General features: G+C 39.7%; 1 protein-coding gene across 6 annotated transcripts in view; it reads right to left on the minus strand.

The window, feature by feature from the left end:
• Positions 1 to 16,358, minus strand: part of LOC121527970 (myoferlin-like) — a 49,811-nt gene that overhangs the window by 10,442 nt on the left and 23,011 nt on the right. For 4 of the 6 annotated variants that reach the window (XM_041815023.1, XM_041815022.1, XM_041815025.1 and 1 more), the window contains 21 exons: positions 16,147 to 16,260; positions 14,451 to 14,628; positions 14,222 to 14,346; positions 13,923 to 14,032; positions 13,522 to 13,714; positions 13,243 to 13,398; positions 11,475 to 11,606; positions 8,724 to 8,887; positions 7,806 to 7,920; positions 5,898 to 6,000; positions 5,559 to 5,701; positions 5,243 to 5,413; positions 4,888 to 4,981; positions 4,714 to 4,791; positions 4,440 to 4,621; positions 4,194 to 4,352; positions 2,882 to 2,983; positions 2,630 to 2,791; positions 745 to 910; positions 570 to 646; positions 379 to 435 (listed from right to left, as the gene is read on the minus strand). In XM_041815023.1, coding sequence (XP_041670957.1) covers positions 379 to 435; positions 570 to 646; positions 745 to 910; positions 2,630 to 2,791; positions 2,882 to 2,983; positions 4,194 to 4,352; positions 4,440 to 4,621; positions 4,714 to 4,791; positions 4,888 to 4,981; positions 5,243 to 5,413; positions 5,559 to 5,701; positions 5,898 to 6,000; positions 7,806 to 7,920; positions 8,724 to 8,887; positions 11,475 to 11,606; positions 13,243 to 13,398; positions 13,522 to 13,714; positions 13,923 to 14,032; positions 14,222 to 14,346; positions 14,451 to 14,628; positions 16,147 to 16,260 — 2,781 coding nt within the window. The remainder of the gene's footprint in view (positions 1 to 378; positions 436 to 569; positions 647 to 744; positions 911 to 2,629; positions 2,792 to 2,881; positions 2,984 to 4,193; positions 4,353 to 4,439; positions 4,622 to 4,713; positions 4,792 to 4,887; positions 4,982 to 5,242; positions 5,414 to 5,558; positions 5,702 to 5,897; positions 6,001 to 7,805; positions 7,921 to 8,723; positions 8,888 to 11,474; positions 11,607 to 13,242; positions 13,399 to 13,521; positions 13,715 to 13,922; positions 14,033 to 14,221; positions 14,347 to 14,450; positions 14,629 to 16,146; positions 16,261 to 16,358) is intronic. The other 2 variants (XM_041815027.1, XM_041815024.1) reach the window with 1 other exon arrangement.

Raw genomic sequence — 16,358 nt, forward strand, 5'->3', positions numbered from 1 at the left:
AAAGTATCAATATTTTAGTAAAGGCTTGTGAGTCATAAACACACATTTCCCAAAATGTTTTAGTGTGAGAAGAATACTTTTGCTCTTATCTTCTAAAAAATGTGCCAGGTAGCTATTTTATTTAACTAAAAAAGGACCCATTTCATGTTACACCCCTGTTGTCAAAGAAATTATTAAATGTGCTCATTAAATCAGCGGTGGCTGAATTAAATATATCAGTTACGGTGACATTTACACATCGATTAAAGGTATTGTGAAAACACTGTGAGGCTTGAGCCAAGCTTGCTGTGGCATGGTGGATTGCGTGATCTCAGCCCTTCAGTGTCATTGGTGCTCAGCGTGGTGAATTAGAAAGCTTTAATACATAATCATACATACAAAGTGGAAGGTAGGGGAAGCCAATTTGTTGACAGCAGCTGACATGCTGTACATGAACTGTAAGCCAGAGTAACTTGTCAGAACTCTGTCAAATTTGACTCAAATCATGAGTCAAATTATGCACTCATTAATCTGCGTTTAAAAGACTTGCTAACAAAAGGACCCTAACGGTTTTAGGAGGTGAACCTTACCTGAGTCTCGAGCAGTGGTCTTGATTCTTCCATGTTAATAGAGACGTGTTTTGAAGGTGAAGCTGCCATCAGAGCCACTGGAAATGGTGCAGCAAAGTTGAAACAAGACAATCCTCTCTCTAGTCATTTCTTTCAGTCCAAATATTTGGAGAAAGTTTTTTGCATGTGTCCTTACTTTTAGATGACATGGCTCCCTCTGCAGTTACAACATACGGGTCACATCTGAAGTCCTCCAGAGAGGTGATGGTGCACTGACCAACCACAGGCTTCCTGCCGAATGGACGGTGGTCGACCACCTTGAGCACGATGGGAGGCGTGTACATCTCATCCTTTGGAAGAAGCTGGAAAAGATGTTTAAAAATACCATTATTTTAACAACAGTAAAATCTTTATGAGGAATAGGTTTTACAATGCTCATATATTCTATAAAAACTTTATCTATTATTGATTAGTTTGAATGTTCAAGACTATATATAAAATATTAACAGCAGCAAACCTGTTTAAAAACATTTTACACATTACAGATGACAAACTTCAAACCTAATGTCATCATGTCTCTTTACAATTCACACAACTGTCTGCATCAGACAAGCAAGCTTAGATTTCATTTGAACAAAAGGATTACTGTACCACGCTGATGATGCTCTTCAAAACAAGCTAATAAAGCAAAAAACATGATCTCCTGAGCAACACTAAACAAATCTGCAAAAAAATCCCACCGAGCATAGTGCCTACAGATATTGCATGATTTACATTACAGACATTTCAAGCCTCTGTTCAATGGTGTGATTATAACAATCTTAATATAAATGTTAGGAAAACTGAGATGATTCTAGACCAGTGGTTTTCAATCGTTTTTGCCCATGGCACACCCAAGGTCAGGCCAAAATTTCCATGCACACCAAACCACATCTATACAAAATATCCTCTTACATGTTACAGTAAATCCATGCAGGCCACAGAGTCAAGCACTGCCATATAACTGAAATCAGCTTATTCAGCAAGCCCTCAGCAGTTGGTGGCAAGCTGATTCATTCATTCAGCACACTACTGGCAAATCGCACTCATATTTAAACTGCTCTTGCCTGGCTACGCTTTGCTGCTCCTTCTGTAAGCCACCTTTTACAACCCTCCTCCACCCTAGCCCCTCCTTATTCTGCCTCTGACTTTATGAGTGTCACTATGTTATCATAATGCCTGCCCTGCTTTGAGTTTTTTGCTGCTTCTTTTCCTGCCCAAGGCTTTTCTCGAAGGCTCAGGAAAGGCAGGTATGTGTTGTTCCTGCTTGATGCTATCCATGTAGGCTCATGGAAGGGCAGAAGGATCTCAAAACAGTCATATGCATGAAAGCAATGAGAGCAATTTTATAACTGCTAATAAAGAAATCAATTTAGAACCACACATCAAGTGTGTTTCTTAAAGCGGCCCAGACTGAACTTAATTTAATGAATAGTTGCAGTAATTGTTTTTGGTTATACATTTTCCTACAGCACACCAAGACCCAGCTCTAGGCACACCAGTGTGCTTAGAGCCACTGTTCTAGACCCTCAATCAGTGATTATAGTCCACTGTTCATGCAGTGTTTTTCAACATTCTTCTCATTTTTGGACAGCTGTTCATATTCAAGAGTTTATAGACAACACCAGATTTATTTCCTCTGCAGTCATCAGTTTTATTTTATTAGATTATGGTGACTTAATACAATTTGGGAGAGGTCAAGTGTGTAAATGAGTTATCAAAACATTCGAGAAAGAGATTAGCAATAAAGAAAAAGAGGTTTGCTGAGATAAGACAGCATGCAGGGTCCTTTATTGGCAACTTCCCAAAAAATCTGTCTATAGTGACCTGTCTTTGCACATTTAACCCACTTTGTCTGGAGTTTGACAAAAACATATTTCTATAGAAAAATAAACAGCAAAAAATGGCATAAATAATTTACTACCTCAATAAACCTGGTCATGGCTTTATACAAGCAGAGACCATAATGTTAAGAATGCATGCATCAGTGAAAAGCTCTTTTACTTTTAAACCCACTACAGTAGTTAAAAAAATCTCCTCACCACTTTGATGAAGAGCACAGAGCTGGGAAAGTTTGGGCTCTTCTTCATATTCTTGATGACGGCTGACTCCACTCTCTGCCCCCCACACTCCACCACCAGGCTGGGCGACGACACAGCGGCCAGCTGGAATGGCTTCATGTTCCTCAGCCCCCACGCCAGGATCTGGACAGACACACACACACAGACAAAGGACAAATTAAGAGACTTTGTGTGTATCAGTTCAAAAGGACAGCATCTAAGGTGGTGTTTTACCTCCACAGCAGTGAGCTGCACCACAGGCCGGATGCCCTGAGGAACCATGTAGAGGTTCTCTGCTCTCTTAGGGGGGACCAGAGGGAGATCGGACTCAGACGACTACAGAGACACAGAAAAGAGAGTGTTACGTTCACGTTTATGGTTTTTTCAATATTAAACTCATTTCTCCTTCTATGAGTCAGACCTCTTTGCTGTTTATTAGACCTCTCAAAGAGTTTTCTTCATTGTACCTTATGAGACAAGATGAAGAATATTAAAATAAAGAAAAAAATTTGATGATTTGTTAATTTTGTTATTATGTATTTTGCTAGTTTATTTATTTCCTTTTAATTTATTTATTTCCTAACTATTATTTTGATCATATATTCTAATAGATCTTCTATGGTTAGGCTTCAAAATCATGAAAAATGAGGCAGTAAAATCTGCTCCAGGATAGTGTGGGCGTGACTGTTGAGCTGAAGCCACACCCACTAAGACTAACCTTATGATCAGAGTGCAGCTGCCTGGCTCTGTGCCAGAGACAAAGTCCTTTTTTCTGGCTCAGATCTCTCTTTTATGACACTTTAAATGATCATAGACCACTGAAGTTGATAGATGTGGCAAATTTACCTCACAATGAACAAAAAACATTTAACTGACTGTTAACTTTCAGTAAAGGCAGTGGCATCAGCTTAGAACAGACTGAGATGAACTGCTCTGTGACTTTATATTATAGTACTAGGGGCCGGGATCATTCCTCATATTTGCCTCGCCCAAATAAAGCCCATCCAGGAAAGAGGTGAAAAACTTTGTAACGGTTTTAAATCCAGAATTCAGTCACAAGTAGATCTTAGTGTTTTCACGTTAACAGCAACCATATTCCAACATATCCAGTGTGTTAAGACAAAAACGATGGACTAAAATGCGTATCTAATGTCTGGTGTGTTTTTCCATATTGTTTAATACCGTGATAAAACATTCAGTAAGACACGCGCATCAATAAATGGGTACTGGTGTGTGGACCTTTATTCCTCTCTCTAATAATGTGCATGAAACACAAAAACCTTTTTGATTAATATGAGCTTATTTATTTTTTTTCTTTTTTACAAATGTCTACTCATAAAATGCACAAATAATCAAAATTTGCAGGGGAAGGGAACCCCAGCCACCTCCTCACACTAAATAAATGTATGTGTCTCCACCAAACTTGAAAACTAATGCTGAACCTACACCTGTGGGACTCATACATATTTGCACCCCCCAGCCAAAACCTCCCATAAATATCCTGTAAAACTTAAATGTTACCAGGTATCTCTATTCTAAGGCAAACCTTGTCTTTAAGGATGAGCTCAGCAGCCACCAAAGCCTCTCCGGCCTGCACTCCGTTCTGGATGACTGGGCGCCACAGCAGTTTGGGGGTCTGATCCATGCCCGGATTCAGCTTCACTACAGGTGCGCAAACACTGCGGCCCAGCAGCTCGTCCTTCCCCTGGGACAAAGAGCACATGTCATTGTGTAAAATATAGATTTTTCAATATCATTTTTACTCAGATATATCTCCAAGGTCACAACCTACCACTTGGTCATGATCGTAGAACTCAAGAACAACATCAGGTGGGCGGAGAGCGACATTTCTAGGGTCTCCATAGATCTCTATATCATGGAAAATAAGAGTTTGGTCCCAGGTTGGGTTAAGAGTTGATGCCATCTTCTCAGTTGTCTTACTGACATGAAGGAAGGAGATGTGAGCGTACGGATCTGTGAAGTAAAGACAACCCAAAGTTTAAAAGCCTCCTTTTGTAATCCATCGTAACAATTTTAATGACTTATTTTATTTTATACAATCTTACCAGAGAAGCTATCTTTGTCCATAGACGCAAGGTTTCGGGCCTGATAGACGTAGACACGGAGATGGTACACGTGTGACCCTGCAGAGGAGTATCATATGTATTAGCACTTGCACTTACCTGGGGATGTCCGTCTGCATTTGTAAGATAACTCATGTTTCTTAATATAAGTCTCACGGTCAAAAGAGCAGGACACAGTGGGCGTGTTGGCACCGAACAGCTTTGTGGCATCAGCTTTGGAGCCTTTCTCTTTCTCCTCGGTATCAACACCCTGCAGAGTAAACCAAAGCAGACAGCTCAGAGATCAAACTGTTCATGCGTCACATGCAGTCAAATAAAAACACACACCATGTCACTGAAGATGTGTTTAATGCGTGAGCAAATATTTGAAATCTTAGGTGACTCAGTGAGCTCAGATCCGGTTCAGGCTTTCATTTCAGCCCTTCCTTAGCTACTTTGACAAAAATCAATGTCACAGAACATGATCCTGGCAAACAAAATAGAAGGTAGATTTTACTTTATTTTAACTCACCAGTGCCCCCTCTAGTTGGAAGATGGCAGAAGCTCCGAGCCGGTCCTCTGGTGCCATCTTCCTCCTCCAGCGCCGCCGCCGGAACGTATCCGATGATCGCTCCTTCCTGTGGAACTTCCAGCCAATCAGAGAAGAGAACTCCCAGCCCTCAGGGTCCCCTTGGTCCCGCCTCTGTAAGAATTAAAAGGACAAGTTCTTCAAAAATGTTAACACTGAATAATAGGAGGCAACTGTGACAGAAATGTGTTTTGCACAGTAATTTTTCTACGGTTTTTAAAAAAAAGCAACAAGGACAATAAAATCGTCTGATGCTGACCGCCTGAGCTCCTCCTGCAGGAACGGCAGCCCTCCTGCGAGGTCGGACCAGTCGTCTTCTGCGGTGGATGTGGTAAACCTTCTCTGCTGGGACCCAGGACCGAGGTTTGTCATCTGGAGGGATGGTGACTCCATACTCCCAACCTGAAGAGTGCAAGTTGGAGTTGAAAACACTTTTCTGTCGAATTTGTGATTAAAATCAAGAAGAAATGTCAGAAAGAAACAACATAAGATGGTTTGGTCTCATGAAGCTATCTAAAATAGAAACAGTAGTTGTGCCTCCAGGAGGTTGAAAAAAAACTACTCTCTGGATTATTACTGGAAAGATAAATATATGCACCTTCATCATCCACAGCTCTGTTGACGTCCACAGTCCACTCATCTTCCCAGACCCAACCAGGAGGACAGTCAAACTCTCCAGGGTTACGATTCTTCTCACCATTCTGTGCAACAAAAACCTCAAGCTTACTTCTTAAGAACACCTTATACTTCCCTAATTTGTGTATTTCTTTTCTATGTCTACTGTCAAGATTAATTGAGTTAATCGTGATAATCAAGGTCCACAATTAGTGTGCTAATTTTTTTTCTAATTCCGAGTAATCGCATGTTTTATTGTCTCTTCCAGCACCCTTTGGTTAAATCCTGCCAATGTCTCCCCGCATTCACAGTGACATAAAATATTTCCATGACTTAGGTTGTTTTCACACCTGATAGTCCGGGGGACTCAGTCTGTTTTGGAGCGGAAACTGCAAGATTCTTGCACTTTCCTTTGGTTTGGTTCGCATTCACACTGCTCTTGGTCAAATGGACCAAACCGTTGGAACACCTACAACCTCTGCCCGGTAGGGGCGCTGTCATCACAAACAAATGGCGACCAAGAAGAAAAGAAGGCATAAAAGATGTTAAAACCGGAAATCCATCTCCTTCTGCTGGTCTTTTATTCCACATAAACAATGAAAAAACCTGGCATGCCAGATGGATTTGTTTCACGCATCCATCTGGAAAACCACTCATATACAGCGTTTGGGGAAGTGCAGAGCCTTTGAAAAAGAAAAAAAAAAAAACCCGGAGGGTGATTGGATGAATGTTCTGTCTGTCATATCTTTACGGGCCAATCAGCACAACAAAACATGTTATGTAGCTTCCAGCGATAATGCTGCATAACGCTAATCATGGCGACTGTAGACATGTCAGTACACGACTTTTGTTGTTTTTGAAAAGGAAACAACTCACTGTTGTTCTTTGTTCTTCTTTTAACAAAGAAATGTCGTCAAGTTCTGATAAAACTGGCGGTTTAACAGCATCCACGCTAATGTCTTCCACCATTATTGCACTGGCCCCTTGTTGCTGATTGCTTACGTCACTTCTCCGCCGTGCCCGAAAAGTACTGCCCCTTATTGCTGATTGGTCCTGTCACTTTCTAATCGGGCCCAAATGGTTCAGACGGGAGCTTTGCAAGATGGATTCACCAGTGAGAAACACGGAAATGGGCATATCCATCTGCTTTGCTGGGTTAAATATGTCTATGATTTACAAATAGTAGACAGTGCAATTGTTGTTTAACCTGAATTATGTGTCAACATACCAGTTTAATACATTTTTTGCAGCCAAGATATCAAGTTCTACACATTATACAAATATTTAATAATCTTATTTACAATAGTTTACAAAAATTCCTACTTTTCCTGTTTTTGTATGTTATAAGAATCAAGATGAGAATGGTGTAAAAATGATATTTCCTTCAATACCACATTTATATCAAATTTGCAATATGAGTAGCAATATCGCAAGAAGTCAACTCAACTATTGTGCTAGTTATGATAAAGAAGGATTTATTTCTTGTGTTTGCTGAAAAACAGACAAGAGGAGGAACAAAAAAATGTCATATTAAATTGCAATATTGGGGGAGACAAAAATGTCAGAATATGATTATTTTGCAAACATCGTTCATCCCTAATATCCAGGTCTTACCCAGATTCCTGAAACCAGGATATGATGTTCAATGGACATCCTTATGATATAAAAATCACACCAGAATGACATATTATCATTTAACTTAAAAACTGGATCCTAACCAGAATAGTAGTGAGCTTGTAAAAAAAATTATGAGCAATAGTAAACCTGTGGAGGTGGATTACATCCCTGAAGGTTTTTACTTTGCATATCTCAAAGATTGTAACAAATGTGAGTTGCATTTTTGGTGCCAACTTGTGTGCATGATTTGTTGTCAGATGTCTGATGTTCTCACCACATCAGTGAAGGGCTCAGAAGCAGCTTTCCACTCTCCTCCAGGGAAACGAGTCTCATTCTGGAACACCTCGTCCATGAACTCAGTGTGCCCGGCGTCGGCTTCTGTTAACAAACTGAGAAATCATAACACATGAACTGACAATGTGTTAAAGAGAAAATACACAATTCACAAAGGGGCCTCTGCATTTTTAATTTGGCTCCCTCCAGTGGCCACATTGATAAAGACACCCAACCACAGCAACGCGTGCCAAAACTTCTGTAAGATGTTTGTGCAGCGTGAGAGAGACGAGGTTTGTTTTTACAGTGACTGTGTTTACATGTAGGGAGGAACCAAACTGTTTGCCATACCCCAGTGACATTTTTATTCAAATCAAGTTACCCAGAGGCAATGTTCCTTTTTCTCCACTGGTCTATTTCTGATTTGTAAATGTGTGACACATTAGAGGAGAAGAGATGCAACGATTTCCTTACATGCATGAAAAATATGAAATTATCTGCATCTGTTCTTGTTTCTTCATGTTGCACAGCCTTAATCTTCACTTATCTTAACAGAACTAGTATACAGTAATTAGCAGCACTCCCTCACTGAAATATCCTAATGATGTTGGCATAGAAAACTAAATAATTCTGCCTATTAATTGGGACTAAAGACTGACACAGATAACTGTTAGTTAAAGTAAATAACCTTCAGCTTATGGGAACAGTCCAGTACATTGTCATTTAATCATGTCTATGGCATGAAAGGAATGTAAATGGTGGAGAGCAGACTTAGCCCACTTCCTCTGCAAAATACAGGTTCTCAGGAGAAAAAAAAAAACATACACTTGACCAAAATAATCACCAGCCCTCACTCATAAATAAAAATGTACTAAGAAGTAGGAGTAGACACCAAACGGTAATTTTTAATTGAACTCACGCCTTCTCTGGGTCAATGAACCAGTTGTCCTCCCACTCCCATCCTCTGGGGGGCATAAAGTACTCCTTTTTCAGCTTCAGTTTTCCCGTAACATCTGAGAACTTGTGGCGTCCCACTAGTCCTGTGGTCCCCCACTTCCCGAACACCTGGGCCTGGTTCTCATACTGTGAAGATGATGAGGAGTTATTTACCATAGGTTAGGCTCTACGATGTACAAAAACAGTATGTTTTTCAGTGTCTACTAGCAGCAGTTTAATAGATATAAGGTTTTTCCACTGGAAAACAAAAACAACACAGAAAAGGTTAGAAATACGCAATCATGATAAAATTAGAACAAAATAGACTTAAACAGATGTTGTTTATGTTTCCTTGGCGTTTTTAATTTTATTTTTGGTTTGTATTTTTCAGTGGGATTTCCTCTCTGAAGCCAAGGGTAGCCTGGCTCCCCCGTTTTTTTTCAGACTGTGAATGCCATTTCAATAAAAAACTGTCTTACACGGGACAAGTATGACCTGTAGATCTCTGATAGTTTGTGAATCACTCTCTGCTTTGGTTTGTTGTGGTGCAATTGCAGAGGATAAGCAAAGTCTAAAGTATTCAAATTTACAGACAAGTGAAGGTGCTGCATGTCTGCAAGCAAACAATGAAGTTTTATTTCTAAAATTCACACAAAAAATTCAATGTGCACATTGCATTCTGCAGGTGATGTTTCCTGTATGTACTCTATGCACTGTTTACCAACTTCCAAAAGAAATCATGTACATTTTTAAATCCATAGCAAGCTTTCCATGACTAATAAACTAGTGAATTATCTCATCTAAGTCTTCTTTATGCATTAAGGTTGTGTAAGCCACCTGTGCACATATGCAGCTGATCAAACAGAGGAAGAAAGTTGAGCATCCCTGCCGTTATTGAATGAGAAAGGGAAACTTCTAATGTTCAAAATGAACCTTTCCTGTTACCTTCAACAGTTTTCATGTTGTTTGTGTTTTATGTTGTTGTTATTCTGTGCTCTATAAATTCAGGATCGTTACAGGTGCACAACCACCCTCCACCCGCAGATAAGCTGTTGCAGCCTAATCACTGAATGTTGAGCGACACATTTCAGAATATAAATTTTGTTGAAATGTATAATAAAAATAATATAAGGCACTTGCAAAGAGAAACTGCAGGAAGCATTGTCGAAGCGCTGTGCATGTGAAGAAAGCAGCAGAGCATGCATGAACATCTAGAAAGCAGAGTTTAAATGAATAAGTAAAATACAACCATTTTTACACATTAGCTAAAAATTAACTGACAGTGAAGTGCTATTCATAACTATATGTGTCAAAACTTTGCTGACAATCTCCTACGCAGCCTCTAATATTTTTTAAATCAGAAAACCCTAAACACCCTACAGAGATGCTGATTCACACAGGATCAGAATTACCTGTGGAGCTATGTATGAGCTCAAATATGGTAGGTAATTTTCTGTGGAATTCTTACTCTGTAAATTATAGACATGGATGATTCGCAAGGGATTAAAGCACAGACATCCTGCATGATTATTACAAATAACCAGAGGTCCTTCAGTAATACTGGCCCCAAATGGTGCATTTGAGAGTTTAAGTGAGTTTCCTTGTATTTCATATCATTCCCGTTTTCACTTCCCAATATGTGTAAAACAGCACCCCTCTAAATATTACGTGGTTGATGTGTGGCCATGAACTCATTTGCTCTTTTGACATTTCTGAGGAAGCTAGTTGAAGTTGGCATCCCTTTATTAAAGTTTTCTTTTTTGTTGTTTTTACAAATTAGACAATCAGATGAGACTAGGGTCATGTCAGTGCCTCACTGTGATTAGTCAGAGCTCTACCAAGAGAATGCAGCTTCCTTCTGACTTCACACTAATCAAATCACAGCATGGCATCAACATGACTAACATGAAATAACAGGAGACTGTCCTCAGACCACAGATAACAACACTGGCGTGGTGACAGAAGATTTTTAGTTTAAGTGGATAACAACTTCACTAAATTGCCCTTACAGCAGTGAAATAAAATGCAATCTAACAACACAATGATTACAAAACTAGCATTATGACAAAGAAGAAAAATGGAAGCGGAATGAGAGAAATGTGGGAACACTGCTGTTTAGCACTGCTAGCTAGCCACTCTGTATAGTAAATAGCCACAACAATACACTGCCAGTAGGGTGTAGATGTAATGCTTAATTTGTATTACTTGTCATTGCAGCTGTATGCATGTAGAAATAAACAGATTCATGCCAACTTACATGAATTGATGAGATTGTGATTGTTTAAAGCCCCTGTAAGTGCAGCAGGTTTCTTCTAGTTTTGTTTAAGGGAACATTCTGTCTGGTTTTGGGTGTGAAAATTACTCTAGCAAGTCTATTGCTGAGATGAGGTTTGTGTTTGATTGATTGAAAGTTTCACCTGGTGTATGCAAGCTCTATACTTGTATGACTGTGTTAAACACAGAAGCTAATGGAGCATACGATTGCATTGCATTTCCTTCTAAAGCAATAACAAAACTTCTAAAAATATGCATGTAAAAAAATTCTCCCCAGGCCATGCCACTGTTTTTTTGTGTCTATCACTGCTGCTGCAGTCTTTGCAGCTTTGTCAATTGCCATCTCCCTTCTTTACCCTCTATTCAATATTACTATTAATTTTATGTTCAAAAGAAAGAAAGACAGACAGGAGGAAGGCAGGAAGATAAATGTTGCTTGTTGTATATTAGAGTGAAATACCATTTCTGCAAACACACTGAAGGTTCCCTCAGAGTAGGAGTTGAACTTCTTCTCGTGTGCTGACAGACCGAGCCACATGTTCACTCTGATCTGAACCGGGACCTTCAGGCCCTTTGACTTGTCCATGGGGTACTGAGGGGGAAAAAATACATCTGCATCAGGATTTTAGAGAAAAAAATCACGTTCTTTGTTTTTAATGATTAAAACATTTCCCCAGAGTTTTCAGTCATTCATTTACTCATCCAGACACTTGAAGCTGTTAAACCTGTCACAATGTCTAAATCACAAAGCATAAGGCTAGTGATTTCCCAGCAAAAACTTGCCAGTAAAGTTGTACTGAACTACGCAATTTGCTTTTGCATTTCGTCTGAAGAGTGAAGCTGCCTGCACCTTTACTCTCATGCTGACAGAGCTCAATTTTGTTCAAAAAAGACGATTAAACTGAACACTTTTTCAAGTTTCTGTGCAGCCAGACTTGTGATGAAAAGTGTGATCTGTGTTTCACTGTTTAAAACAAAGCTTCTCCCCAAAAGGAGCAAGGCAAGGACAACTTGAAGTAAAAAAAAACACAATCACCTCCATATTGTGCATAGGGGCTGCCCAATTGAATGAAGTGTCCCCCTAATTATATCAATAAAAGCAATGCCACATAAATATTTATATACTTCTTTTATGGTTCATCAAATTAAGTCATACAGAAGCAGGATTGTTTTCCAATCAGGCATGTTTTGTGTATGGCATCCCTATAAATGCATTACAACATGATCACCCACTCAGCAGAGATTTGCCTTTGAAAGGGTCAGATATTTTCCCAAATGACTACTTAAGGTCTGATTTTAATAAGTGCAAAAAGCTCTGGTGCACAGCAATGTCATTTGGTCTGAGGCACAGCTAGGGGAAATCCATCCATCCATCCCTGTATCCATCAATCCATCTATGAAACCGTCCATCCACCCACCCATTGATGGATTGATCCATGCATGCATCCATCCCTGCATGCATCCATACATCAATTCATCATCATCCATTTATACATATATGCATGCATACAGCTATCCATATATGCATGTATGCATCCATCCATTCATGCATCCAACCATCCATCTATCCTTGCATGCATGCATGCATCAATTCATCTATGCACATATCCATCCATGCATTGATACAACCAACTATCCATGCATTTATCCATCCATCCATCCATCCATGCATGCATCCATTCATGCATCTATTCATCCATCAATGCATCTAACCATCCATCCTTCCATGCGTGCATCCATCCATCCATCCATGCATCCATCCATCCATCCATGCATCAATTTATCCATCCATCCATGCATGCATCCATCTATCCATTTTTACTCATCTGGCTTAACAAGATATCCCAGATATTTCTCTCCCTGTCTAAATATTCATTCACCTCCTGGGGGATCCAAAGGCTTTGCCAGTCCAGACAGGATATATTAAAACTCCAGCAAGTCCTGGGTGTACCCTGAGGTTTTCTTCCAACTGGACATGCTTAGAAAACCTGAGCGGATACTTAAACTATTTCTATTGGCTCCTTTCAATGCGAAGGAGTAGCAGCTGTACTTGTAGCCCTCCCTCGATGTCTAAACTCCTCATCCTATTCCCCTCTATGTGGATTCCCTGATGTATTTTTAAATAATTTGTATTGTTTAGCTGGCATAAAAGCTGTGCAATACTTTAGAGAAATCAGGCCCCAAGTTTTCCAACTTTTCTGTCTTTGTATTTTACTGAATAAGAGTACCTGCAAAAAGATGGTCTGCATCTTGCCGCAGTGCTGGCCACAGGCCTGCTCACTGTACGTGGAGTAGAGGATCTGGTTCGCTGGGATACGACAGTAGGCAACTCTCTTCTCTCCCCGTAACATCCAGATGATCACATCAGGCATGCTGTTCTGAGGCTGTACACAATAACAGGAAAATCATGGTAACAAATGCAGAAAAAACTAACAATATGTTGAGTATGAGTCATCGGTTGATGATGTTTCAGCCTTGTTTGTATGGATAAACCTTATCTTCCTCACCTCCTCAGCCAGCATTTTCAGTTTTTCAGCCCAGGACTCGAGATCAGACAGAGTGTTTCTGATCTCTCTAGCCTCCTCTCTCATGCGTCGGGCGCCATCCCTGATGTTTGTCAGCCCGCTGTCTCGCAGCTTCTTGATCTGGACGTCCAGAGATGTCAGGTTGGAGCGGCCCTCCAGTTCAGGCATGGGGAAACTGTAGGAGTGCATACACAAAATCAAGCTGCAGTCATATAAAATATTTAGCCTTTTAACTTGGAAATCCCATTGTATTATGTTAATTTGTTCTGAACACACTGGACTCATTTTAGTGATTCTATCAGGCTTGTATTTCATTCAGAAACACATAAAAACAACTGGATTCATCTAGCTGCATTTAAAAAAAAAACATATCCTCTATTTACCTTTCCAGGTCTTCAATTAGCTGAGTCAGCAGCTTCAGCCACACCTCAACCAGATCGTTGTCAGACATTTTTGCCAAGATGCCAGTTTTAAATGCCTCCAGGTTTGATTGCTGCAACAACAACACAACAGAAGTGAGGATAAGTACTCTCATATAAACCTTCCATTATAGACTCGAATGCACACGTGTGTCAGACTTCAGTCCAATACAAAATTCTTTAAAGACAGCAAACAACCTGGCAAACTCAGGCTTGCACAAAAAGCCATCAATCTTAGGATAAAGAGGATAATGTAGGTTTACCAGGCGGTGATAAATGTAGAGGATGATGTTGGCAGAGTCCAGACGGTGGCTGATGTCTTCCCAGTATGATGTAACCACAACCACTGGTTTTGTGCCCGCCCAGGGCAGGTAATAGTAGTGGTTACCTGGACAAATTCAAACAGCCTTTAAAAATCTTCAACATGAGCTAAGAGGTTAAAATTCATGTCTTTTAAGTCTTCAGTGAATCATCAGATTACATCCTTCTCACCATCAAACACAGCGCAGCTAAACTGAGTGGTGGAGGCCAGAGGTTTACAGGTAGTGTCCAGTTTGTTGCCGTAATTACCAATGCTAACCTCAAACTGGATCGGCTCTCCTGGTTCCTGGATCATCGAGGCGCTGTGGAAGACGGCACACAGACAGTACTTCCTCCTCCGCTGGTACTTCTAATGTAGTGAAAAAAATATAATAAAACTACATGTTGATTTTTGCTATTTACTCTCAGAAATGTATAGTCACGTTGTTTGAACCTCTCTTACTTTCTTTTTCTAATAGCTTTATGAAAAGCTTAAAAAAATCCAATAAGATGTCAGTGCTTTGTCTGATTCTGCTATTTTGTGTATGAGTAAAATGCAGCTCCTATATTTCCACTGTGTTTGTCCAACTGGTTAGGATAACACAAACCTGCAGTATTTTTAGACTGAAATGAAAACATATCAATATTAACTTCAAAACAAGAGAACACCAATGTTTCAACTTAGAAAGTATTAAGAAATTAATGGAGATGACAATATTATGTGTACGATATCGGTACAGGCAGGTATCAGTTTAAAAATTGAATTATTGGTTGGGTAGATATCTAAATTTCTGCTGATTTATTAAGAGCGTCTATCAGCTGTAAATATTGGCTATAGGAACAAATAAGTTAGTGGGCTTTTTGGCTGGACCAAAAGACGTACATCTGCTGAAGTCTTTTTCTTTATTTTTTTTTTATCATTTCTTACACTTTGAAGTGGGTTTTAAGGACTGAAATTTCTTAATTGCTTCATCCTCAAACTTTAAATTGTGTGTTTAAAGTTCTGAAGTTTTAGGTCTGAACTACATTTAAATATGGGTATTGATATTGGTATCAGCTTGGAGTAATTTGTAAAAAAAAAACAAAAAAAAACGGCATATCTGATTTCAGGAAAAAAATCCTGCAGCCCTAGAAATTAATATTGTGTAGAAACCCAGCTGTTTACTTCATCTTTAGTGCATTTTGGCATGCTTTCTAATAGTTTCACACCTCGTTGTTTTTTTTGGCTTTATTTGTCTTGAAGTATCGAGGTAACATCAGACAGTGAAACTGCTCCCCAGTGAAGTGTTCAAATGTTTTTGAGCTCCTGGTAGTGGAGATACTTTGAATAAAATGGCTGAATTTTATTCTAAATGGAAAATGCCATATGTTTATGAAACCCCTTGAATTAAAGCAGAAAGTCTACACTTCAGTCACATCTCATCTTTTTTAAATCCACTGTTGTGATAAACAGAAGAAGAAAATGTGCTGCTGTCCAAATACTTACAGACTGAACTGTATACTTCCCTACCAGATTTAAAAGGTTTCAAGCTTGGATGAAGTTGGCCTAGAAGTTTAGGACCTGCTCCTACTCTTACAACTTAAATCACTCGTGTCCCATCAGCTTTTTCCCTTGTGACCTCTTTAATAAGATTTCTTCTGCATTCATAAACCCTGCTTCAGCCCTTCTCTCTTGCCTGTCTCAGTTCTTAAGGGACCTTCTCCACCAAACACCATTTCCCTCCTTTCAACACAGGAACTGCTGGGAGAGGCCAAACCAGTAAAAACATAGAGGCATGATCCCATCCAGAATCCAACTTCAGCTTTCTCCACCTTTTAGCATACTCCAAATCAACACTTTAGACCATACAACAGCATGATTTTTTTAGTGGGTTATGAGTTACTCTACCTGCACCACCAGGATGTCATCATTGCTGATGTTGTCAACTGTTTTGTCTTCTTTCCCCTCTAGTTTAGTAGAAAGCTCCACCAGAATCCTGCCCCTATACGCCACTCCTTCCCCCTGCAAAGACAGCACAAACTCTTGACAAAACAATACGAGAGCGTAGGAAAAAGATGGAAATAAAAACAAAGACTTAAAGTTGAAGGTTACTGATACAC

The sequence above is a fragment of the Cheilinus undulatus genome, linkage group 20 (genome assembly GCF_018320785.1).
Source record: "Cheilinus undulatus linkage group 20, ASM1832078v1, whole genome shotgun sequence".
Lineage (NCBI taxonomy): Eukaryota > Metazoa > Chordata > Actinopteri > Labriformes > Labridae > Cheilinus > Cheilinus undulatus.